General features: G+C 39.2%; 1 protein-coding gene across 1 annotated transcript; it reads right to left on the minus strand.

Moving 5' to 3' along the window:
• Positions 1–2,762: 2,762 nt before the first annotated feature.
• Positions 2,763–24,396, minus strand: LDHB (lactate dehydrogenase B). Its single transcript, XM_060658167.2, has 8 exons — positions 24,264–24,396; positions 21,068–21,202; positions 13,356–13,473; positions 11,965–12,138; positions 10,139–10,312; positions 6,266–6,383; positions 4,705–4,828; positions 2,763–3,127 (listed from the first exon to the last, which is right to left on the minus strand). The coding sequence occupies exons 2-8, from the start codon at positions 21,194–21,196 to the stop codon at positions 2,960–2,962; spliced, it is 1,005 nt and encodes a 334-aa protein (XP_060514150.1). The 5' UTR covers positions 21,197–21,202; positions 24,264–24,396; the 3' UTR covers positions 2,763–2,959.
• Between the last annotated feature and the right edge of the window lie 2,449 nt (positions 24,397–26,845).

Genomic DNA, 26,845 nt, shown 5'->3' on the forward strand with positions numbered 1-26,845 from the left:
TGGTTGCATTTAGGCAAATCAGATTAGTACTTGGGTTTCAGTTTCTCCTTTGTAAAATAACTTGCAACACAGGTACCTCCAATGTTAAAATTATATGGGATAACATTTCCTTTACGAGTATACTATGTTGGTCCCAAACAGTGGTGATTTTTGCATTTTGGATATTGACCTCTGGAATATCTGAACCCATGTATTAACTACTTGTTACTCTATTCCTAGAGAATATTAGCAGTTCCATTTTCCATATTTCCCCAGAGAATAAGAAAATAACTGAAGTACCCCAGTCGAACAGGTGAGAACTCAGTTTTTTGGTTTTTTTTTTCTTGATTTAAAGTACCTTATTTTGGGACGCCTGGGTGACTCAGTCAGTTAAGCATCTGATTCTTGATTTCGGCTCAGGATAGAATTTCGCAGCTCGTGGAATTGAGTCCTGAGTCGGGCTGTGTGCTGACAGCACAGCCTGCTTGGGATTCTCTCTCTCCACCCTTCCCCTGCTCATTGTCTCTCTCTGTCTCTCAAAATAAATATTTAAAAAAATAAAGCACCTTGGGGCACTTGGGTGGCTCAATCAGTTAAGCATCTGACTTCGCCCCAGGTCATGATCTCACAGTTTGTGTGTTCGAGCCCCGCATCAGGCTCTATGCTGACAGCTTGGAGCCTGGATCCTGCTTCAGATTCTGTGTCCTCCTCTCTGCCCCTCCCCTGCTTGCACTCTGTCTCTGTCTCTCTCAAAAATAAACATAAATTTTTTTTAATAAAAAAGTAAAAAATAAAGCACCTTGTTTTGCTATTCTTATTTGTGTCTATCTCCATTAGATACAAAGTTATTTGCTAACATGTACATTGCCTGTTTCCAATAAAGTCTTAACAGAGTTTGTCACTGAGAATGAGCTTTGGCTAGCCGAAAGAGATACCCAAAATAACAGTGCTAGGAGTTTATTTCCTTCTAATGTAAAAGCAGTTTTGAAGCAGACAGTCCACAGCTGGTATAACACCTCTATGAAAACCAAGGACCGAGACTCCTTCCAGCTTTTGGCTCTGCATCCCAATGGTTTTGCCTTTCTGTTCATGGTCCATGACAGTTGATAAATTTGAGATTATGGCCTTTCCATTCTTTTGGCATTAAAATGTCTGTTTATCTGTATGATGGTGAGATTATATGGTTATATTTTTTTTCCTCCACATCCTTATTTGGCAAAATAAAAAGTTGTCAAACTTATGTCGAGATGCCCTACGTCACTCAACACACGTACTCATGTGAGGGCAAATTCTACCCTCAACGTGGGGCTCGAACTCACAACCTTGAGGATCAAGGGTCACACACTCCACTGATTGAGCCAGCCAGGCACTCCACAAAATTAAAAAATTTTTAAACCGATCCATGAAGTCTTAAGCTTGGAAACTTCTGGCTTATTATAAATTCAGCATTCACATAGAAACTGGAACAATGTATAACTTTTGTAGGAGTGCTGACAATTCTGACTCCAAATTAAGCCCTCCATCTTGTTCATGTTCGCTCAATGACCTCTCTTGGGGTTCTAAGTTCCAGGCCCCTTGGAGATTAACATATGTACCTCAGAAATGCCTGCCAGGTCCAGAATGGGGGAGGCTTGTTTTGGTCCCCCACGAAATCTGTTAAAGATAACAATCAATGTCTTTCCCCTTCCTGAAGCACAGGTGGTACCACAAGACCTAACTAAAGGTAGGTGTGTGTGTGAACCCTCTGATCTCCCTACAATGCTCTTGTGTGTCCCCTTGCTCTATTAAATCAGAGGATTAAGGTCCAGATCTTGCAGAGAATGGTTATGCAGCTGCTGTGGGTCATCCTCTGCTTGGAGCAACCCCCCCCACCAACAGTAAGTCACCCTGAATAAAACTGTATAAACTGTATAAAGTCACCGCCTTCGTTTTCTGGTCTCAAAGTATCTTCTCAGTTTGGGGAATATTTACTGTCTCTCCCCCACCTTCTAACACCTTTCTTCTTACATCTGTATGATCATTATACCAAGATTGACTCACTTTGGAAATGTGACTGGCAAAGGAACTTAATACCTTGTCTACCTTTCTGTAATACAGAATACCTTCATAACATGCTGGAATATTAAATGTAAGAATGATTTTGAGATTATTTTATAAACCCTAAAGATATAAAAATGTAACAGTAACTAGTATTTACTGCAGTATAGTACACTGTGATCAGGGAGGGATTAAGAAGCTATAATACCTGTGTTGAATCCCAACTCTTTGCTACTTAGTAGCTGAGCGTCCATCTGTGTACCGATATTCCAGTTTCCTCATTTATACAATGAGGATCCAGATACTTTAGAGCAGTGATTTTGTGCTCCCCAGGGGACATTTAGCATGTCTGCAGACATTTGGGTTTGACACAACTAGGGGGAGGGATGGGTTACCAGCATCTCATAGGCAAATGCTAGGGATGCTGTTAACCATCATACAATGCACAGCAGTCCAGAATCATCTATGCAGGAAATCACTATACCTTCCTCTCAATTTTGTTGTAAACTTAAAGTTGCTCGAAAAAAATTATGTCTTTAAAAATAAAAGGGTAATCATATTCTTAAGATGACAGTAACAAAATCATGTCATATAATGTAACAAAGAGCATGCTGTTTGGAGGGACAAATGTAGAAAATGGAGTGAGATGATCAAATTTAGGAAATTTTATGAGGGGGGAAGAATTATTTGAAATACTGACTGAAATCTTTCAGAAGTCACTAAAGAAAAAATCCCAGAAACAGAAGCACACTAAGATAATTTTATTTGTTCAAGGGCTCATATTGCAAGCACTAAACCAAGCATGGGCTTTGATTCTGTGAGCCCAGATTCACATATTTAGCAGGATAAAAGCAAACTGTGATCCATGTATATGGATGAAAAACTAAAGGCTCACGGTTAATCACATTGTAGTTTTAAATTTCTATAGCTTAGAGGCCAGAAGTCACAGGTCTTTTAGGTCTTTCTGGATGTCCCACAAAGTATCGGCACTTTTCTTGAGCTGAGCAACCTCATCATCCTTCAGCTTCTGGTTGATAACACTGGTTAATCCCTTAGCGTTCAGGATGCATGGAAGGCTCAGGAAGACTTCATTCTCAATCCCATACATTCCCTGCCAGAACAATAGAAATACAGACTAAGAAATGAAACCACAGATAAGAATGATCACAGATCCTATGTTTAAACAGAAAGAAATGTAGGAATTAATAAGATAAACACAAATTCATCCATTAATTTTCAACACTTACAGGCCTATATTTTCTAAATACTTACATTTTGAATTTGATTTTATACAAAGAATATACAAAATAAAGGATAAAACTAGAAATTTCTAAGAAAGTAGTAAGTACTTTATTAAATTTATTGACACATCCCTCTCTGCTTAGATATACTTTAATAAAATTTCATATATGTCTTCACATTAAATTGCACTGTAATGTGTTTCTTAATGGGCTGCTTTTCATGAAATCCTAAATTTTTAAAAATTATTTAGTTCAGGAATTTCAGATGATAGCTGATCAAGAATAAGTAATTGGAAGCCACTCAGAGGCAAGATTTCTGCAACATCCAAGAGTTGCTGAAAAAATAGTACAATTTCCAAAACACTTTATCAGTTTCTATAAAGCAATTAATTTATTCACAGGGTTAATTTAACCATATAACTAACTGGATTATTTAATTATATCAAACAAGTTACTTTTATATATATTTTTAAACTTTTTAAAAAAAGTTTATTTATTTAATCTCTACACCCAACGTGGGGTTCGAACTCACAATCCCAAGATCAAGAGTCACATGCTCTCCCAACTGAGCCAGCCAGGTGCTCCTATTTTTTAAACTTTTAATTCCAAAATTTTTGTATATACAGGGTACTTGGGTGGCTCAGTCAGTTAAGCATCTGATTCTTGATTTTGGCTCGAGGTCATGATCTCACAGTTTGTGAGATTGAAACTTGTGTTGGGCTCTGTGCTGGTGGCATGGAGCCTGCTTGGGGTTCTGTCTCCTCTTTCTGCCCCTCCTCCACTCACACGCTCTCTCTCTCTCTCTCTCTCAAAATAAATAAATAAACATTTAAAAAATAAATAAAAACACATTTTTGAACATACATCAAAATAGAGATAAACAAATTCCAAACATGCACTCCAAGTCTGAATGGAGTTATCAAATTTTTGCCATACTTACTTTAAAGTTTTGCTATAGTATTTAAAAAAACCACAAACACCTGATACCACATTTAACCACCAAATACGTCTATATCTTTCTCTTTTGCATATTTCTTTTAATCTACTGCATTTTCCTCTTATGTTTTCACCCCTGCCACTAACTTGTGGAAAATGAATCAGTTAAGTCACACAATGTTTTAATACAATCTTAATTTTATTGAAAAATAATCATTTTCTACTGAAGTATATCATAGCTTTTAAACTGAACTAAATTTGCTAAGGTATCAAATACTGCAAAGGCAATCTATAGATTAATATGTCAACTTGAGCTATTATACATTTTGAGAATGTGTCAAAAAAGATTCACAGTTAATATTTAATAACAAGGGGAAAAAAAGAGAAATTTCCATAAAACTTTTGAGATTCAGAAAAAATCAGACTGAGACTATCTTGTCCTTCTTTAAATAAATCTATTCATAGAATATAATACTAAAAATTATATTATATTTATTACAGTTTCTCTTACCTTCACCATTGTTGACACTGGATGAATCCTGGATAGATTTTTCAACATGGATTCAATGAGATCAGCCACACTTAATCCAATAGCCCAGTTGGTATATCCTTTTAGCTTGATGACTTCATAGGCACTAAGGAAAGAAAGAATCATAAAGAGATCATTGAAATCAGACTTAATAATTACTGAAACTGGACTCTGGATTTGGCTTCTGCTCTTTCTCTTATTAACTGTGCAATCTTCAGTAAACCTTTCTTATCTCAGTGTCCTCTACTATAAAATGAAGATAACAATGGTATCTATTTCACAAGTTTGTTAAATGACTTAACATACGTGTAAAAATGTTTAAAGTTATAAACACTACCTAGAAGGCTCTTATATGAATGTTTCGATAAATTTAAACAGCTTATTGTATGCATGAATATTTACAAAGTCACAGTGGTAAAAATATTTTTTCCAACAAGTTTTCATATTCATAAACATAAATATTCCCAAAGTTATTAAGGAAATCAGGAAACAATGAAAATAAAAGGACCCTTACATTCAAAGGACAAAATATACCTTGATTTTGAGGTCCCACTTACTGTCACCTAGAATACTATGACTAAGCTAACAGCACAGTGAAGACAATACCTTGCTTGGCAATTTTCTGAGCTTAAAATTTACACCTTGAAACCCACAACGGCTCTGGTCATGGTGTAGCAGGAGTAACCAAGATTAGAATTTAGGAAACTGGCATTTAATGCAATCACTGGCTAGGAGACCTTGTGCAAGTTATATTGCCAGGGTGAGTCCCAGTTTTCTCATTTGTAAAATAAAGGGATTACGTTAACTGAAATGCTAAGTTTTAAATAATCTTTTCACAGTTTTAAATAATCTTTTCCTCCAAAAAAAAAATCATTACATTTAAACTAAGCAAAACAATTCCATGTTTGAGAAAGTCTTGTAGCAATTCTCTGCAAATAATAACAGCCAACATTTATTAAATGCTCACCAGTGTTATGTATGTGCTTGTGACTCAATTTTTATAATAATTCTATTAGCATATGACTTTACAGGGGACAAAACTGAGATTTAACTTCAAAGTTAAATGGCTTCTGCAAGACTGTAGTTAGTGCCAGTGTTGTGATTTGAATCCAAGCCCATAATCCTTTATTCCAGAATGACACCTTATTTTATAAGCATGAAGGTCACAGAAGGGAAGATGGTTAGTTAAAAAAAAAAAAGAGAGAGAGAGAGATAAAAGAGGGAGACCTCTTTAGTTAAGTGTGGAAAGGTAAATACAGCACAGCTTTCATACGTTTAGCAATCAATCAGAAAGCATTCATTTTAGGCAATGACGAGACAGTGTCCAGGTTCTAGGTTAAGTCAGCGTTATTTATCGATAAGAGACAATTGGGAAGCCTTTCTCCCTTCTCACTTGTTAATTCCACATTTTGCTCCTGTTCCCTATATAACAGAATTTCTCCAGAAAAATATTTGCTTTCCCTAGGGGGACTTATATGGCAGCTTAATTTTATCTGAATAAAGATGAAACTAACCATTTTAAATCAACCACCATTCTACTTACCTTTCAACCACCATCTTGTGCACTTCCTTCCAATTTTCACTGTCATTGTCTGTTCCCATTTCCGGGTTCAGTTCCTGCAGAGAAACGCCTGCCACATTCACTCCACTCCAAACAGCCACTGGAGAAAAAGGATAAACATTTCATAGATTTCTGACACTATTTTAAAACCTCTTTTCTTCTCTTAGCTCAGATTTCACCTCAGAGGCAAGTTAGTGAATTCCCCCTGGAACTGCTCCCAAGACAACTGGCCAGTAAACTTTCCCCCAAAGGCAGACATGTGCTTTCAAACAGCCACACATTTGACATTTTAACTTTCAACCATTTTGGTGCAACACAGAATTATTGTGTCATTACTTACAGAGAATGTGAAACTCCTTGCCTCCCTCTAGGTTTGTGAAATCACAATGGGTTTCAGTTCAGGACTACCCTAAACTTTAGATTTGAGAAATTGTTAACTTCCTACTTATTTTTCTTACATAATAAACCTCTTTCTTCTGGAGCAAAGTTTAAAAAAAATCCTATGATAAGGTCCAAATATACTCTATCTCTTCATGTCCCAACTTTAGCCCATCCCTTGAACGAAACTCCATGTAACCACAGTGAATTTTTCTGGTCCTAACTGGATCAAATAGTTCCAGGAATGCCTCCAGAGGCATAGCAAAGGTCTATCAGTGACTGACTACATCTTTTGGAGGGCTTGATGCGTAAGAACACCCTTACCTGTGCCAGCCTTACCTTTACCCAGCCAAAAGTATATATTATATTAAAGATGTAGATGTACAAAAATGAATGAGGACATGTTCTGTGCTGTCGACAAGCTCAGAATTTACTGGGAGAAGCAGGTAAAGGAAAGTAAAGCAATGGGATGAGCTATCATGGAAGTATGGAGAAAGGATAATAAAACATAAGTGTCTGCTTTAATTTAAGGGTAAAGGGTGTCAGAAAGGGCTGCAAAGGGACGCCTGGGTGGCTGTTGGTTGAGCATCCGACTTTGGCTCATCTCATGGTTCATGAGTTCGAGCCCCACATCTGGCTCTCTGCTGTCAGTGTAGAGCCCACTTCGGATGTCTGTCCCCCTCTCTCTCTGCCCCTCCCCTGCTCAAAAATAAACATAAAAAAAGGGGGCTGCAAAAAAAATAAGCATTTGAAGAGGAGCTTGAGAAATAAGTATGGTTCCTCAGAGACCTTTGGAGGAGAGCACTGTAAACTCAGGAAATATGAGCAAAAGCATGGGTGAAGTCTAGTATGGCTAAAACTAGCTATGAAGGGCAAAGCTACCCATGCCCAAACAAGACTCCCTTTTAAGTCCACCACTTCTGCGAACCCAGGCTAATTCTTGGGAAAATTAAGGTACTCTCATGGCTTTTGATGAAACTATGAAATCTACATAATCAATGTCAGGGTTGTACACAATACAGGTCAAATGTGGAAATAGAAAAAAAAAAAGCGTTTTGGAAAAAATGACAGTGATGAGTGAATAGAAGACTGGATAGGAGTCAGAAGACATGATTCTACTTTTGGATATGCCACTAACTGCTGAAGGATCTTTAATAAGCCACTACTCCTGCTTTGCCTTATCTTCTTCATTATGATGCAAGCCTTAAACTGTAGGACACATACTATCACTTCTAGATGTGTGGTTCTAATAACCACACAGTATAATAACTAGCATTGATTGAATTTTCACTGTACACTAGAGAGTTTTTTATATAGGCTGTAAATTCAAGCAAATCCTTGGATATAAGGAACTCTCGAATGAAGTGGTACAAGATACCTGAATAATAATTAGCATGATTATATAAAAAAGCACAAATACAACAGTCACAAGTCCAAATTCTTACACCAAAGCAAATGCTTAACTAAAATCACATTATACTCTCACTAAATTCGAAAGAAAATTTATACCTTAACCTTTTAGGGAGAAAATAGTTCCTTGCATGTAGGACAGATATGAATGTAGTAAAATAAAGACGATCATCAGTATTAAAGTATTGTGGACAATTACAGTTTTACACCATTAGCCTACACAATGTATTTTGGTTTAATAAATAGGCTTAAAAGTTATAAGATAAAATTAGAATTGTTCATAAGTGTTTTTACATCAAATTGTTTGGAAGAGAAATATCAACTCATTTAAAAATGTTTTAAGTTTATTTTTAAATTTTATTTTACTATTTTTTTAAATTTTTAATTAAAAATTTTTTTAAGTTTATTTATTTTGAGAGAGACAGAAAGTGAGCAGGGGAGGAGGGGCAGAGAGGCAGAGAGAGAGAGAGAGAGAGAGAGAGAGAGAATACCAAGCAGGCTCTGCACTGTCAGCACAGAGTCTGATGTGGGGCTCAAACTCACGGACCGTGAGATCATGGCCTGAGTTGAACCAAGAGTCGGACACTTAACCAACTGAGCCACCCAGGCACCCCTATTTTTTAATTTTAGATACATGTGTGTATATATACATACGTATATATGTGTATATATACCATATACATACGTATATGTGTATATACGTATGTATATGGTATATATACACACATGTATATGCCATATACATATATACATAGATACGTGTGTGTGTGTGTGTGTGTGTGTATATATATATATATATATATATATATATATATATGGTAGGCACCACACCCAGAGTGGAGCTCAATGCAGGGCTTAAACTCAGGTCTCATGACCCTGAGATCAAGAGTTGGATGCTCTTCCAACTGAACCAGCCCTATTTATTTAATATTTCTGTATCCCGTGGAACAGAATTATTAACTTAAATGAAAGTTGAAATATTAACTTAAAGAAACGTTTTTTTTAACTGTTTCAAAACAAAGCATTATAAAAGAAATGGAGTGCAATATAACTTTAATGTTGGTCTTTTTATAATGATTAATTTATGTCCAACAATTCTTTTTAAATTCCTAAAAACATATTTGAGATATTTACCAAATGATCTCTTACTACTTAAATGAGTTATTAATGACTTATTAAAAATCAGATTTCATTTTTTTTCTTCATTTCTTTTTTTTCAAGTAGGCTCCATGCCTACTGTGGAGCTTGAAATCACGACCTCAGGGTCAAGATCAAGAGTTGGATGCTCTACCGACAAAGTCAACCAGGTGCCCCCAAATCAGGTTTAATTCAAAGCAAGATTTATTTTACACTATAGAATAGTACACTGGTTATGTAAAAGCTTTTGTTACCCATTTATTCCCCCTTCAATAAAAATAATGGATATAATACCTCTGTCCGTTGAAAGGACCTAGAAGCAGAGACATACCAGGATCATGAGCAAACCTAGGAGATCTTGGTTTCTAAACACCATTCCTCTTCGAAGGAAACACGGCACGTGCAGGGAACAGGGAGGTATAGCACCAATAAGTATAACACCGATATGATGCACTTTACTGTCCCAGACACAAAGAAGTGCTCAAAAAATGCTGGGATATGTCAAAAAGACACAGGAGCCAGTTTGAAGAGCCTGTTACTTGCCTAATCTGGGACAATTTCTGCATTACGATGACAGCAAGAGAACATTTGTGGAATAAAATAAAAATGTGAGTTCACATTTATATAAGTAAATGAATACATAACTGGGGAAGATAAAGCTCTCTTTTACAGTAGAACATAATAAATAGAGAAGGAATGATTGAATATTGTGTCTGACAATTATAGTAACAATTTATTTAATAAAGAATTATCAATGAATATTAAACTTAGCAGGCAAAAAACTGATGAGGAATGTATACATGTTTACCTAGTCACTATCAAAATATTCTCCCACAAATTACTCATTTGTAACATGAAGTATGTGAAAATTCAGAATGGCAAGAATAATACCATAAGTACACATAAGAATATTATGGATTTTTTCTTTACCACTTGAGTCGCCATGTTCTCCCAAAATCCATCCATGGCAGCTGCTGGGATGAATGCCAAGTTTTTCAGCCATAAGATAACGAAATCTAGCAGAATCCAGATTACACCCGCTTCCAATCACACGGTGTTTGGGCAGTCCACTTAGTTTCCAGGTAACGTATGTAAGAATATCCACTGAAAGGTTTAAAAAAATACGTGACTAAATCAAAACTGATTTCAACTGCTACATCAATTATGGGGAGGAACTTCCTCCTCCCCAACTTTTCCAGCCTTCAACTGAGATGTGGCCAGAAAGATGTGAATACTGACTTTATAGAGTTGGGGGATAATGGAGGTAAGAGAGAACCAGATCGTCCCATAAATTTCTTCCGATTGTAATGTTCCATGACAGTAATAAATGTCATCGTAACCCAAAAACCATGGGTTACTAAATTACTAAGACACACTACTACACATTTTCCTGGGCACAAAATACTAATCAGTAAGCAATTGTGATAATACAAGGGATTTACATTTTGTAGTATTTAATGAAAGGATGTCTAGGATAGAACTTCTATCCTGATGTGGCACAGCCCTGAGACTTCGTAGAGTAAAACCTGCTGGTCTAGACAGGATCACAGCACTTACAGGCTAAGCTGTCAAAAGGATAAAATGTACACACAAGGAAGGCAAGAGGTCAATCTTGCAATCTCCACCTCCACACATATATAGACCTTGGTTATGATATTTTAAGGTCATTTTGGATGGGATATTATAAACTCTTCCTTGGCAACTTTGATTGGGTGGGAGTAACTCTCTGGAGAGTTAAGACTTTGAAGCTATACCTGGAAAGTTGTATAACCAGTTAATAATGTCTGCGTTAGGCACAGGATACAGCAACTTCCTGAGTGCCAGCTATCTGCTACTCCTGTTCCAAGCCTATGTGCCACTATGTACTTGCAACAAGTTTCATACATAAGAGTGAACTATTTAGTAACACCCATCCAGGATTGCCGATAATAATACTAATAGAATCTCTATCCTTGCTGATTCCCAACTCTCAATATTCCCTAAGCCATAAGGATTCCCCTGATTCTTATTCACAATCTTTTTCAACGTGAAGTGTCAGAAACCATTGGTTTTATCATTTTATCAATGTATCTACTATGCTCACCAATAAACAGTATGTTTGGTGGCAAATTACAGACACAAGTGTGAAACAGAGAGTGGCTTCTGACTATTGAGATGAAATAATGCAATTCTTTCTAACCAGAAGTTTTAGTTCTCTCTAACCAGAAGTTTTAATATTTTGCAAATGTTGATTTAATGAAAAAAGCAAGTAACATTTGGCATTAGCATGTATTTGTCCATCAAGATAGTCTATTTCTATCTTTAAAATTAGACTGACTAATGGCTTTTAAGCTACTCTCACATTCATTGCCACTAGAACACACTTTTTGGCCAGCAGAAGGTCAAATATGCTAAAATGTTTCTTACAAATAGAAGCCACCTTTCAATGTTTCATTACAAATCCCAGGATAATCTTCCTAGAAAATTTAAAAAGCTTCTAGACTCTGCAACAAACTCTGATGAAAGAAACAGATGCAACTGTTTTATACAGAACTCTTCTCACAGTTTTAAACATTTGGCCTTGGACTCTGCCATTTGTTTTGAAAACACTAGTCTTTTGTGGTCAATAAAAGAAGACACAAGTATTACTTCAAGAATTGATTCTGCTAGTCAAATACTAGAACATATTTTTTTAAGCCAAAAAACAAAATAAAACAAAACCCCAAGACATTTAACTTAACAGGAATGAACCTGAAGACATCACTGTAATAAAATACCTGGATTGGAGACCACAATTATGATACAATCAGGACTGTACTTGACTATCTGAGGAATAATGAATTTGAAGACGTTAACATTCCTCTGCACCAGGTTGAGCCGGCTCTCCCCCTCCTGCTGGCGGACTCCTGCGGTTACCACCACAATCTTAGAATTGGCAGTCACAGAGTAATCTTGAAGAGGGGGAAAAAGAGAAGGTACTTTAAATACAACTCTGCATCAAAATACATCATATATGAGATACTCTAGAAACTGAACATACAGAAGCTTCTAGAACTTATATAAGAATTACGTATGCAAGAATTCAACATTATAAGGATTTGAAGTCCGATGCTCAAGAGAAATGACTTCTTCCTCTTTGAGCTATGTAGAAGCAATCCAACTGGCTCGGAGAACGGACCGGGGAAATAAAGAAGGCCTTAAATTATGTTTCTGGCTAACAAATTCAAAATGCTGTTGACTTTAGAGAATATTAGATTGCTAGTAATTTGATAAAACAGAACAGTGAGTCCAAAGTTCAACAGGCAGCCCTCCAACAAAAAAAGGGACTTAAGGACACTTCTAGGTTTGTAATGTTAATCCAATCTATGAAGGGGAAGGAAGGCAGAGAAACTAATTTGTCGTTGGCTGGAAACTAATTTCTAATACGCAATATTTTGAGGAGGCCTATTCACTTTTAGCAGCTGTGTTTCTCTGGAGAATATTTTCTTCCTCAAGGAAGTGTGCCACACTTCCCAAAATGTAGACATTTTGACCTGATTGTGATCATTAGATTCAATAGCTATGGTTGAGTCACATCATAAACTGTATTGCTATGTGACTTTTGATGATTATTAATATTTTTATCAGTTTCCTCTTATAACAAGAAGATAATAAGATCTATCTCTCATAGGCTGGTTGGGAAAATGAGGTAAAATGTGATATTCAAAAAATTCACAGTACCCAGATACTAGTAATTCGATGAAGAGCAGCTATTAGTAATAGAAATTATTTTGAGGCCCACATTTCTGTCTTTAGATACTGCTATGGTGGCAATATCACTGCATACATGTGTTAACCCAGAACAGGGACAGAATATGAATTTTATTTTGCTTCTTCAAAGCACTCCAATTACTCTGTACACATATTTTTGGGGGTTTAAAACATTCTTGTTCTCAGATACACATAAACAAGCATTATGATACAATTTCCTAAAATGTTATGCATCAGATGTGTGGAAATCATGTGGGAAGAATTCACAGAGGTAATACTTGCATTTGTCCTTGAGGATGAATTGAACTGAGAAGGAAAGAAAAACCACCAACGCTAGATTCACCAGGATAGAAGAGTAATTTTATATTAGAGTAAGGGCATCTATTATTAGATCACTTTGGTCATAAAATGCAACTACCTTTATCTGCCACAATTTTAGGTGTCTGAAGAAATAAGCTCCCATGTTGCAGATCCATCATTTCTCCTTTGAGTTTATCTTCCAAAACATCCACAAGGGCAAGTTCATCAGCCAGAGACTAGAAACACAAGAACAGGCGTTATAACCCTAAGCCATTTGAGGGCACCTCAGCTGAAGCGCAACAGGGACCCTTTAAATGGCTAAGTACCAAGTGTCTAAAAACCCTGAGAATTCTACCATGGAGTTAGGTGTGCTCTTTAAACTGCATGAGAAAGTCTTGAATTATGATTATTAAGATTTAAAACATTGATTTTTTCTAAATTTTACCTTCTAGTACTCAACTAGGATTCAATTACCATGATACAAATCACTTTAAGAATATGTAGACAAAGATTCCTCATGAAACCAACAGTTAAACAGTGGTCTTAGGATATACAAGACTTCCCATTAATGAGGGGTGGTGAAGATTCACCCAGACCCAGAAACAACCCTGGGCAGTGTCCATCCCTAAAGTCACCTCCAGTTTGGAGGGTTTTTCAGAGGAAAAATTTGGTTCAAACCACCAATAATTTGAGCATAGAGTAGAATTTGAAGCCCTGGTTGGAGCCTGAACTCCCCAGGTTGTCTTGAACCGACCTGTCATGATGGGGAAAGGAAGAGGCATCCTATGGATGGGAGGGTCCAGGAGGAGCAGATTCTCCTGTGATCAACCCAAACTTCCCCACTCTCTAAGCTCTCTTGTTTTCTATTCCAATTGTCATCCTCTGCTACTCATTCAAAATAAAAGTCTAAGTCAACAAATATACTATCTAATCTTGATCCAGTATCATAATTTTATATTCCATAAAATGTTTTATATGTAACATGTTTTATGTTTACATGTTCTCTATATCTTTACATGAAGAATGGGAGAAAACAAAGCCTTGGGTTATCCTTTTATCAATCATGTATGATATTTACTTTAATAAGAACTTGATCTCTTCTTGGAAAAGTAAGGAGGGGGGAGGTTGTCAGTCTAGATGTATCCAAACAACCTTTCAGCTTTCAAATTTGTGAAACCTTTGGAAAAAGTAGTTATCCCTCCCACCAAAATTAACTAGAGTCCTTGCCTTTACTGTCTTCAGGGCTGTTAGCAAAAGAATCAGCTTAATATGATATATCAAAACTGAAGCCCACTTAAAAATGCAGATACTGCTTCTAAGGATAGTGTCATCAGATATACAGGAGAGGGGTGTTGATAGTGAAAAGGGTAGGTAATTGGGTTCAGAAAGCACTTTGAAGGGAAAGGTAGAGTAGTCCAGGGTGGAACTCAGGGAGTCTGGAGGGCTGGCCAGCAGAGGGAGAAACCAGTAAGAAAACTTGACCTCCTTTAGTTTACCAGTCAAAGCAGGTCCTGCTCCCTGTAGGAGCCAACAAATGAGCACCGTGCAGTCTCTAGAATCCCAGTGGCTTGCTAGCCTCAAGAAATGAATTATAATAGGCTGGCTTGTGAGGGTTTCTGAGATTGAACCTCCCAATGTGTTAATTCCAAGCAACAGATTGACTTGCAAATTTATGAAGTAAACATTTTGTGAATTGGGGATTACTGAGTAACTATATTCTCATTTCCACATCTATCAAATACTGGCATTGATTGGTAGCAAGTTTTATTTAAAAATAGGTTTTGATACTTTTTAAATGGTTTTGTTCCTCTGCAGCCTCTGACAAGATCCCACAAACCCTCATTTGTGTTTTTTAAACCTTAAATTAATACATTATAAATTAATAATAGCCATAATATTCTGTCAAGGTACTAAGCACTCAGAATATCACTTTTATTTTAGTAACACCACATGTGTGCTGCTAAAGTCAGCATGGCAAAACAATTTCAGGCTTAAGTGGAAAAGGATGTCACAGGATCTCAGATCCTGTCTTTTGTTTCAGCCAGTGGGTGTAGAGAATTGGCTGAGAAGCTCATCCTCAGCTGGCAAGGAAGGAAGAGATGCAACACTTGAAAAAAATAATCGTAGCACTGAATTTAGCTGCATCTGCACAACTGAATATCCTCCGAGTGTGGGGGCAGGCAAAACAGAAGATATGTGACTAAGTACCGACACTTGTTGGACTGAAATAAATCTCCTTCTGTGTTCATACACAGGTTTCCCCCGCTATCATAAAGTAGAATGTTCCTATCAACACTTTTGTAAGCAGAAACGGCATAAAACAGAAGCGATTACCATTAACTTATATGGGAAAATTTTGAGAATTCTCAAATCCCAAAATAGCCTCTCTTAAGCTTTTATGATACCTCAGGACACATTTTGCTCAGATGCACAGAATTCAATTGAGGTAAAGCATAGATGCTCAGTTCAAAGCTGAGCAGCTTGAGGCTGAGATGCTGAGTGGGCGTGGTTCCCAGAGAAGGAGCTTGGTGGGGCCACTCACTACTTGGGATGTGTGCTGCCTCTGTAACAAAATAAACTCTGACTGCTTTTTGCTTTTTTACCTTTTTGAGGTAAAACAGTTTCCCTCTTGGGATTTCGTTTGGTTAGCGAAAACAGCTACTAATGGAGGTCTTTCAGTAAAAGCAAAATGGCAGAACAGGAGCTTTCAAAAAGCAGGGAATAACGTGTAATATAAAGCCTATGAATTCACTTAAGCTGTTAACATATTTAAAATAGTTTGAAATAGCAAGGCTTAATTGCGAAAGCAGTAATCTTATCAAGGAACAGGTCAGGTAGAAGGCAAGAACATCACTGATGAATCTGACCCTTTGTTTAACATACAACAAAAATACCTTTTAATCTAAAGTCCTGTGTGGACCAGAGGTGGCCATATTTGCCTCTTGACCTTCTTAGCCAATAAATTACTTGCCACCAATGCCTTGGTATTTGATGGTTGCATTTTTACATTCAAGTGCTTAATCTGCATGAAATTTTGTGGGAGGAAAAGGTATAACTTTTTCCAAATAATGAACTAAATGGACAAGCACCATTTATTCAGCAATTCGTGGAATGCCACTTATATTAGTAAATACTGCTTGGGCCTTTTTCTGGGCTTTCAGTCTATGTTATTCATTGGTCTATTCTTATACAAGTACCAAATTTTAATGATGTCCTACTTTTAAGTCAAGTCCTGTTCTCTTAAAACTACTTCACAACAGGCCTGTAATTGCATTGCTCCTAGGAGACTTCTCAGGCCGTAGCTGTACCACCAGAACACAGCTAGCTGACTGTAAGTGAGGATAGATACTCCACGGCAGCTGAACACCGAGGCTAAGGGTTTATGACAACCTTGCGTGGAATGAAAGTTCTGCAAGACCCTGACAACATGATGCAGTTAATATTCACAGCCTCCCCTTGGCACCTAACATGGAGAGCCTGTGATTGGCAGTAGGGCAGGAGTTCTATTTGGCAATAGAAGCCATGGAAAAGGAAAAGCTACGATCGAAACTTGACAAAATGTAAGTGATTACTAGGAATAGCAGAAACATTTATTTTTGTGTAATACATACTTATTACTAAATGTGCCAGACATTATTCTACTAATCAGGAACACAGTAATGAACAAATTCAGCAAAGTCGCTTCTCTCATGGAATATCTCAGAAAGGGAACAGGAACTAAGCAAATAATTTGAGATGATTTCTAACAGAGGGTGAAGTTCTATAAAGACCATAAGGCAGGGATGCTTGGGTGGCTCTTTCAGCTCAGGTCATGATCTCACAGTGAGATCCAGCCTCACTCCACGATGGTGGGAAGCCTGCTCTGAATTCTCTCTGCCCCTCCCCCGTTCAAGCTTGCAGGCGCTCTCATGTTTCTCTCTCTCTCTCTCAAAATAAATAAAACAAATAAAAACATTTTTAAAAGACCATAAGGAAGGGTGATGTTAAAGTTTCTGCGAAGGGGGGGCACCTGGGTGGCTCAGTCAGTTAAGTGTCCAACTTCAGCTCACGTCACGATCTCACAGCTTGTGGGTTCGAGCCCCACGCCAGGCTCTGTGCTGACAGCTCAGAGCCTAGAGCCTGCTTCGGATTCTGTGTCTCCCTTTTTCTCTGTCCATCCCCCATGCACGCTCTGTTTCTCAAAAATAAACAAATGTTAAAAAAAATTACTGTAGTTGATGAATTAGAATCATTATTTAAAAATAAATGAATAAAATAAAGTTTCTGGGAAGGAAGTTAACTTGATATTGGATAGTCAGAGACTGCCTGCCTACAAAGGCATATCAAAAAGGAAGAAGTCAACATTGATGGTCTAGGGTAGAACATTCGAGCTGACAGAAAATGGAAGGAAAAGGTTTTTTTTTTCTCTCTCTCTTTTTTAATGTTCATTTATTTTTGAGAGAGAGAGAGTGGGGAAAGGGCAGAGAGAGAGGGAGACACAGGATCCAAAGCAGGCTCTAGGCTCTGAGCTGCCAGCATAGATAGAGCCCATTGTGGGGCTCAAACTCACAAACTATGAGATCATGACCTATGCAGAAGTCGGACATCTAACCAACTGAGCCACCCAGGCACTCCTGGAAAAGGGTTTTAAATTTTTTTTTTTTTTTTAACGTTTATTTATTTTTGAGACAGAGAGAGACAGAGCATGAATGGGGGAGGGTCAGAGAGAGGGAGACACAGAATCCAAAACAGGTTCCAGGCCCTGAGCTGTCAGCACAGAGCCCGATGCGGGGCTCGAACTCATGGACCGCGAGATCATGACCTGAGCCGAAGTCGGCCGCTTAACCGACTGAGCCACCCAGGCGCCCCTGGAAAAGGATTTTAGAAATGAGCATGGTATTTTGGAGAAAGATGACAGATGGTAAATGATAAACTCAGAGATGGGAAAAGTGTTGCTAACACTGTGTGAATGGTACCCCCTGGAGGTGTGTGTGCTCTCCACCAAATTGCTCTGTGAAGTCTCAGATTTTGAGAACTGTATCCTGTGTCCTGTGAAACTACTGGTAAGTTCAAGTACAGGAGCTACAATTTTTATCAAAGCTTACTACATTCAATATAAAGGCAATGAAGATGGGGAAAGTGAGCAAAAGAAGCAAAAAATAACTTGAGTTTTTGGTGGTAATGGGACACTGTACTAGGGAGCCTCAGTTGCCTTCTCAGGCCTAGCAAAGGTGTGGGCCTCCTCACCTCTCTATCTCTGATGCCACAGCTTGGCTCACTTCCTGGGGAGAAAGCAATGCGTATTCTCTGTAAAGCACACCAGTCCAGTGATGGACTCAAAACCGGATCAGGAACTTACTATCTCTGTGTGATCTTAACCAAGTGGCTTACCTTTCTAGTTTGTTTCTTTCCAACTGTAATACAGAGATGGCAATGCCCCACCAGCTTTTGAGGAGTAAATGAAGTCATATATGAACCCCTGACAGAGTAGGCACCGTTCTTTTCATCTATTAAATTAGTGGCACTTGTAATCCTTACCAACTATGAATCCTAATTCTGAAGCACTTTAATCCTCACACACTAAAATAAGATTTAAACATTTTTAATTAGTAAAAATGGTCTCTGAATAAAGGCAGCCACTCCTTCGTAGCATTGAAATTAGAAGACTCCTACTGTGTTAGCAGCTGGGGCTGTTCTCCCAAGCACTAGAACTGGGCCAAAGTGTTATATAACTGCAAACAGTCACAAGCTATTGACTGAAGGGGATTTTAAGTTTGCAATGAAAACCAGAGGTACTTTTCATGGAATGACGGCTCAGATGCTGTTTCCCAAAAGGTCCAAATTTTGCGATCAGCAGGAGGAAAGAAAAATCTTTAGCTCGTATTTTACTAACACCTTTATGTTCTTAACTGCCTACATACTAGCACAGAATAAAAAGAAACTGGAGGCGCTATGGTCAAGAGTCCAGAGTCCGCGTTCAAAATACATCTCTACTGGGGCAACTTGTGTTCTCTCAGGCAGTGCACCATGTGACTCTGATCTCCGTGTCGAGGGTTCGAGCCCCACGTTGAGGGTAGAGTTTACTTAAATTAAAAAACAAAACACAAACACACCTCTACCCTTCGGCTCTGTGACAGCTGGCAGGCTGCTTGATCTCTTTATACCTCAGCCACCTCATCTGAAAACAGGATATGAACACTTCCCATTCTGAGGCTGTTGTTTAAAATGAGGGGTTTTATGAAAATACTTTTTTTTTTTTTTTAATTTTTTTAACGTTTTATTTATTTTTGAGACAGAGAGAGACAGAACATGAACGGGGGAGGGGCAGAGAGAGAGGGAGACACAGAATCGGAAGCAGGCTCCAGGCTCCGAGCCATCAGCCCAGAGCCCGACGCGGGGCTAGAACTCGTGGACCGTGAGATCGTGACCTGAGCTGAAGTCAGACGCTTAACCGACTGAGCCACCCAGGCGCCCCTATGAAAATACTTTCAATATGGTACATATTCGATAAATGTTTTAAAAGACATGTAAGCTGGAATATTTTTCATTTTAACTGGCATGAACAGTGAGCACTAAACTGTGATTGCTTCAATTCCCTGAAATTTGGGAAACAGCCATCCTAATAACAGGCACCAAGTCAATACTAGCTAGAAAAGTGTAAAAGCAGAAAACCTTCATTGGTGTGTACTACATATTTTAGTTGTTTTCTTTGATAATGTATACAATTGTTCCTTGAGAATTTAAACTTTGCAACAGAAACATACTTGGCTAGGGTTGTTCGGGCAGCCTTCAGATATAACACAAAGGGATAGTGTACTCTACTGAAGGCAAAGGAGCATTTTTTAGGGAGGGCAGGGTTCCTACATTTAAGGCAGCCTTCAGAAAGCTCAAGGAATCAATCCAGTGAGGTGAATAAGAAAAGACCGCTTTCCTCAAAAGTCCTTGGAGACTAAAAAAAGCAATGGCCTGACCTACCTGGAGTATATATACGGGAAGCCAGACGTCTATGGAGGTATATAGGGAAAAGTCTGCAGGGGTGGAAGGTGCTAACAGTATGACATCAGTGTTAAATCTCCTGATGCCGATAACCGTATTGATTATGTGAGAATTTATGTCCTATTAGGAAATGTACTCTGAAGGACTTAGAAGGTTATTTCCATAACCTCACCAAGTCCTGTGCAGATTATTTATTAATTATGTAGGGTAAAGGGACCTCTGCAATGGAGAAATCTTGTACTCATCACTTCAAACCAGGGCATCTTGGGCACTACCAGTAATAAGACTAGCTGATCATGACGTGCTGATGTGTGTGATGCCCCAAGAAGAAGATGACGTCACCTAGTGATAACCCCAAAATTTAACCTGAACCTAATTACAAGGAAACATCAGACCAACATAAATTGATGGGCATTCTACAAAACTGACCTGCACTCTACAAAATTGTCAGTGATAAGACAGACAAAGAAAGCTGAGTAACAGTTCCAAACTAAAGAAGAGTGAAGAGACATGTCAAGTATATAAAATATATGATTTGGGATTCGGGTGAAAACAGCTGTAAGAAGCTATAAAACAGTTGGGAGAATTTTAACTCTAAATACTATGCAGTAGATAACAGTATTGTATCAATGTTAACATCCCTGAGTATAGTAATTCTATGGTGGTCACATAAGGAGAGCATTCTCACTAAATGCATGTTCATGTATTTAAAGGTGAAGTGTCATAAGGTCTATAACTTACTTAAAATTGTTCAGGAAAAAAAAATCTTTTAAAAGATACAATAAAACCATGAAGTGCCTAAAGAGACTGTATACACAAGCTGAAATTATCATGCATGGTGTTCTTGAAATGTACCTTTCCCAGAATGCTGATGGCACATGCCATACCAACTTGTCCAACACCCACTACAGTTATCTTATTGTTTGGGACGGCTGCCTCTTCTTTTGCCACTGGTGCAATCAGTTTTTCCTTAAGAGTTGCCATTGTGCCCTGCAAGAAAAGAATCAAAACGTTATACATACACCCACATGTGAAACCCAGATGGGAATAATCCATAAAATGTTACTGTTGCAATTCTGAACTATGGCATGGTTGAAAACTACCCTAATGACATTCTCCAACACAAAATCTATTTAAAGAACCATGTAGCCTGCTTAATAGAGAATTTCATTAAAACAAAAATTTCCATGAAGCCATAAGAATTTGGGTCCTTCTCTTCAGCCTGTGATTCTGTGCTAGTATTTAACAAGTTGCAACAATTTTGTCTTGTGGCTGTTCATTTATTGGCTGAAAGACATGAATATTTACATTTAGATTAGCCTACTTGTTTCCATTCCCCTCATAAAGAATTTATATGTAACTATGTAAACTGAATTAGGGTCCCATATTAACCCATATGTAAGCTTGGTCTAAAAGAATTAATGGCCAGTCATGAATATAATTCCTACTGCTAATGGTTATTATCACTCTTTGAAGACAGGGAATGGTTCTTCTACTTTAAGTCTCACTTAAAACCTGTTACAGTGTACTGGACATCCATACAGTGATAGGAAAAGGGTGATGAATGTTTACGTAAAATCTTCAGAAATATTACTCTCAATTCCGCTTAGTGCACCTTGGAAGCTAACTGGAAGGCAGGTACACGCTTAATACATTTTCCTTCCAGGGAGTCACATTAGGAGAATATCAGCCTTTGAATTATAATTTTGTTCCAGTCATTAAAAAAAAGAAAGAAAGAAAAAGAAAAGAAAATCTGTTGGAAAACTTTCCATCTGGTAACACCAAATTTATCTGTGACGTCAGATAATCAGGGGCATTTTCTGGATAACTAAAATGGCAAAAGTTACTGAAATAAACTTCAGTAATTATTTGCCAATTCTGTGGCAACTTAGGACACAAAATAGTCTGCCCTGACTTCTTAAAGAGAGACAGTACAGGTCTCAACAAAGCCCTTTCTTCAGTGCAACAATCACTTATAATAGTAACCCATTATTAGTTTAGTTTTCTCTTTACTTTTTATGCTAGATTGTCAGGTCCACTGTACCTATTTAACTATTTCAAACCGTGCCCTGCTTTCCAGTCTCCTTTTTTGTTTCACATCTGCAGTGGACTAAGGAACAACACCTCATTTAGTAACTATATGTTAAGTAATTGAGTTGGTAAGGCTCTAAGTTGGTATAAAGTACTTGAATTTGGAAGACAACTATGTGACAACTATTTTGTTCTATAGCTATTTTTCCTGCCCAAAATATTGCACCCCATCTGTAGGAACTACATTTAGTGATTATTTTGCAGAGTACATCTGCAGTTTTCTCACCAGTGCTAAAGAAAAAATAGTCAACCTAGTGCAATTGTCTCCACAAATGGATGGTCTTACAAAGAAATCCACACACGTCCTGCATTTTGAGCAGAATCTGATGAATACCACATCTTTTCTTGTTGAACACAGACACAAAATACTCATGTTTTCTCCGTTACATCTAGGTGGTTTAAGATCCTTATATATAGAATCCAGTAAGGGTGGAAAGGAAAAACCCAGAAACGGTTGCTATATACAGATTAGTTGTTCAGACAAACCTTCTAAATTAATTTTGTAAACTTCAGAAACTACAGTTTAGAGACTGAAGCCAGTACATATTTTCTTTCAGATCTTGCTGGAGAAAAGTGCTTTAAAATTTTTTCCTTAATAGGAGCTATAAGAAATTAGAAGTGTTCTCTATTATATATGCAGGTCTGTGCCAAGATCAGAGTGGTGGCTGCAAGGAAAAAGAATGATAAACAGGGTTGGGGTGCCTGGGTGGCTCAGTCGGTTAAGCCTGGGACTTCAGCTCACGCCATGATCTCGTGGGCTTGTGGGTTCAGCCCCACGTGGGGCTCTGGAGCCTGCTTCAGATTCTGTCTCCCTCTCTCTCTGCTCCTCCCCTGCTCATGCTCTCTCTCTCTCAAAAATAAATAAACATTAAAAATTTTTAAATAACAATAAAAAACAGAATGGTAAAGGGTAACAGTCGCTGACTCTTCGTCCTTTCCATCCCAACCTCGGGTCCAGCGCCTCTGCTGGTGGACATCCTTCCCACCCCCACCTCCTCCCGGCGCATATAAATCATTAGAAATGAGCCAATGAACCACAGCTTTAGGTTCAAGTAAAAAGGTCCTTTTTGGAGGCCACCCCTCCATTTTAGCCGGTTAAAAAGCCATGTTTTGCCATATAATTCCTCCACTAGACAAGTCCCAGCCCGCCCGCTCGCCCCCGCCAGCTCTCCCGGGGCCCTAATTGCAGCTTGCGTAGCTCGCCGCCCACAGGCCACCTCTTCCTCCCCGCGCGGGCCCCCGGAGAGCAGCAGGTCACAAGGGAAGGCGGCAAACACAGATCTCCCAGGAGGTCTCTAGGGAAAATTCCAGCCCTTCCTTACTCTCAACACCCAAAGCTGGCCAAGTAAACAAAGCACCCGAAGCATGAAGAAAGGAGGCCAGAAGAGAACAGGCCCGCATGTCCAAGAAGGCCTGGATCTGTGGCCCGGTGAAAACTGGAGCGCAGGGCCAATCCTTCACCCCCGTCCCCGCAAAAGCAGGGGAATTTGTCCATTACCGTGCTGGTGGATTCCAATACCCAGGCTGGAGATCAGCCAGCCCTCACTGTTGTCGGGTTCCCCCTCCCGCCCCTAGTTCCTCAAGCACGTGTCCGGGCTCCGGCCAGCAGCAGGCACTGGGGGTGATGCGGCCGCCATAAACCGGTCAAGGGCAAGCTGCAAATGCAACAAGTCTCTGCCCTGATACAGCGCAGGCTGGAGGCGAGCTCTGCGGCGGTGAGGACAAGGCCTGGGCTCTGGCAGTCCCTTCGCTCTGCCTTCCCGTTCCCCAGCGAAGGGCACGGCCCGCCGCCCCGCGCCCTGGGGTTGAGCAAGGCCCAGGCCGGATGCTCAGGGCGAAAGGCCCCAGAAAGCGGCAGTCCTTCTTGGTCCTTCTCCCTAGTGTCGCTACGCAAGGACTCCCCTGCACGCCCCACCCGGTGTCCCTGAGCGAGGACTCGGGGTCCTGGGCTGAAACCTACCAGAGAGAAACGGCTGTAAGGGTCGCCCGAAGAAGACACCGTCAGCGGCAAGCGTCTCCTCCGGCCCAGGATCTGCAAGGAGAGAGGAGGAGGCGGGGCCCACACGCCCCACAGCCTCTTAGCTTCCTCTATTGTGATTGGAAACCCGATCGCCGCCTACCCCTCCCCTCGGCTCGCTCAATCCCCTTCAAGGACAAGGGCTCCAGTGTGCTCACGCTCTCTCCCTCCCCACGTGAGGAGGTCACCTTCCGATGGCAAGGGCGGCCTCTGCTCTTTGCAGCCTCACAGTTTACGGACTTTTCAACACAGAAGCCCCGTTATTCCTACAACTTGCCCGTCTTTGGCTGCTCTGGACTCTCATGCTTTCGTTTGGATGCATTTAGTGCAAATAGAAATAACTTTAGAGGACCGCCGTTCTTGGCCAAGATGTTGGTGGCACTTTCCCCTGGAATAGTATTGGTGCTTCCGAATGTTTTTTTAAAAATAAAACTGAAAAAAAGAAAAGAGAGAGAGAAAGAAAGCCTGCATTTTCAATTTTCAGCTTTCTTGGTGATGAAGTTCATTCGCTACAACAATGACTACCTCCCATCCCCAAGCCCCCAGTCTTAATTCAGGAAATATCCTTCCATTTCCTACTAGTTGCCTGACAAGATCTGTAAGGCCTGGTGCCTGCCTTCTGAAGTTCCTCTAGAAATGTACATCCTCTCAAGGGCAGCTTTGCCCTCAAGGAAAGATAATGGGGTACCATGCTTTTTCTCTGTTGGTCCCTGAGCAACTGCAAAGGCGAGTGTTATTATTCATCTCTGTGTCTTTAACACCCAGCCCAGCGCCTAGTACAATACAGTGTTGGTGAATGAATGAATAAGCAGTTGAAGGCATCCTGAAGATTTAGCTTCAGTTGTGTGTGTGTGTGTGTGTGTGTGTGTGTGTGTGTGTTTTAAAATGCTTTCAGGTTTAGCAAACACCCTGTACGTGAAGGGAAGTTTTTTGTGTTTGTTTTTATGTAAATGATTATGAATCCAATTACTGCTTGCATTTCATTTTGTGCCAGGCATTGAAGGTACAAAGATGAATATAACACCACGCCCCCCTGAGATGCTCCCAGTTCAAAGGAGACAAGTAGGCAATTCTTTCAATTAGAATACAATGTGATTGGTTAAAGTACAATAAAAAAGTCAAAGACAGAGGCCACTAAGAAAGGGGTCTGTCTAGATGAACTGAAAAATCTCCAACTTTCCAGGATTACAGCAACCAGTTCCTGGTCCAGTTACAAATTCAAACTTGTGTAATGAAGGAGAAGAAGAGTTTGGTGGATAATCTCAAAAGTATTCCATTCACCTTGAATCCAAGTTTGAAGCAAGACTTGAAAATCATCCTAGAAAGACTTCTCACCTACTTTCTGAAACAATCTACATGTCCTGTAAACTTCTAAATAGCTCCCTATTTTCTCTCCTTCTTGCCATCTCTATTACTGTGTGTGTCTTTGGGTGGAGGGAAAGGGGGACAGAAAAAAATAAGAAGAGGTCTCTATTTCTTTCCTCTAGCCTCATCTTCATACCCTCACAATCATTTAATCTGATTGATCAAAGTGAGTTCACCAGTATGCAACTCTGGATACCAGGACAGCACGTAGTACCAGTCTTAAAGATTTTTGAGAATTATAAAGCTAGATAGCTTATTTTTAAAGTATGAAGTGTGAGGGACGCCTGGGTGACTCAGTGAGTTAAGTGTCTGACTTTGCATCAGGTCATGATCTCATGGTTCATGGGTTCCAGCCTCAGGTCTGGCTCTGTGCTGACAGCTCAGAGCCTGGAGCCTGCTTCAGATTCTGTGTCTCCATCTCTGTCTCTCTGCCCCTCTCTTACTTGTGCTCTGACTCTGTCTCTGTCTCTCTCTCTCTCTCTCTCTTAAAAATAAACATTAAAAAAATTGAAGTGTGAATTGTGAAAGACAATTTTATACATGCAATGATTCAAACAATATATTTCCTTAATGGGGTTCAGGACATGCTACCCTAAAATGTGGCACCTTGACATACTGAATATCTATCTTAAGCTGAAGAAGTGTGAGATAACAGCAAAAGTGGAAGGTCACTCTGACCTCCATCCACTCTTGCCCTTACCCTACTCCAGAAATCAGGAGATAAATCTCCCACGTGAAAGGTACCCTCCCTGTGCCAGGAGAGAGACATTCTTATCACCAGAAACAGAGATTTTGGACCCAGAAATCTGGTTAAACAATTCTGTTAAACTAACCTTTATCTTCCTAGTTACTTCTTCCCTATCTACTACCCCTTAAACCTCAAATCTCTTTGTCTTGTGAAATTCTTCACAAATTTATTGTTTCATTGTCTGAAAGATATAAAAGCTTCCTGCCCTGATTACTTCTTACCATCTTCATTCTTTTGCGAAGGCTCCCATGTATGTGTAAAAAAAAAATAATAAAATTTGCATGTTTCTGTCCTGTCAATCTGTCTCTTATCAGTTAACTTTTCCATCCTAGCCAGAGACCCTACCAGGGTCAAGGAAAACTTTCTCCTTCCCTACACCCCATATGATTCCATTCTTTAAGAAATCATTTAG

This window comes from Panthera onca, chromosome B4 (assembly GCF_046562875.1).
Source record: "Panthera onca isolate mPanOnc1 chromosome B4, mPanOnc1 haplotype 2, whole genome shotgun sequence".
In the NCBI taxonomy this organism is placed as follows: domain Eukaryota; kingdom Metazoa; phylum Chordata; class Mammalia; order Carnivora; family Felidae; genus Panthera; species Panthera onca.

What these genes read in the sequence shown, in the direction of transcription:
- LDHB (XM_060658167.2), bottom strand. Translation starts at nt 21,196, where the DNA reads ATGGCAACTCTTAAGGAAAAACTGATTGCACCAGTGGCAAAAGAAGAG. An exon ending in TAAAATTGTGGCAGATAAAG is followed by an intron (nt 12,139 to 13,355) that starts GTAGTTGCATTT and finishes CCCCTCTTCAAG; the next exon opens with ATTACTCTGTGACTGCCAAT. An exon ending in CAGTGTCAACAATGGTGAAG is followed by an intron (nt 3,128 to 4,704) that starts GTAAGAGAAACT and finishes TTGTTCTGGCAG; the next exon opens with GGAATGTATGGGATTGAGAA.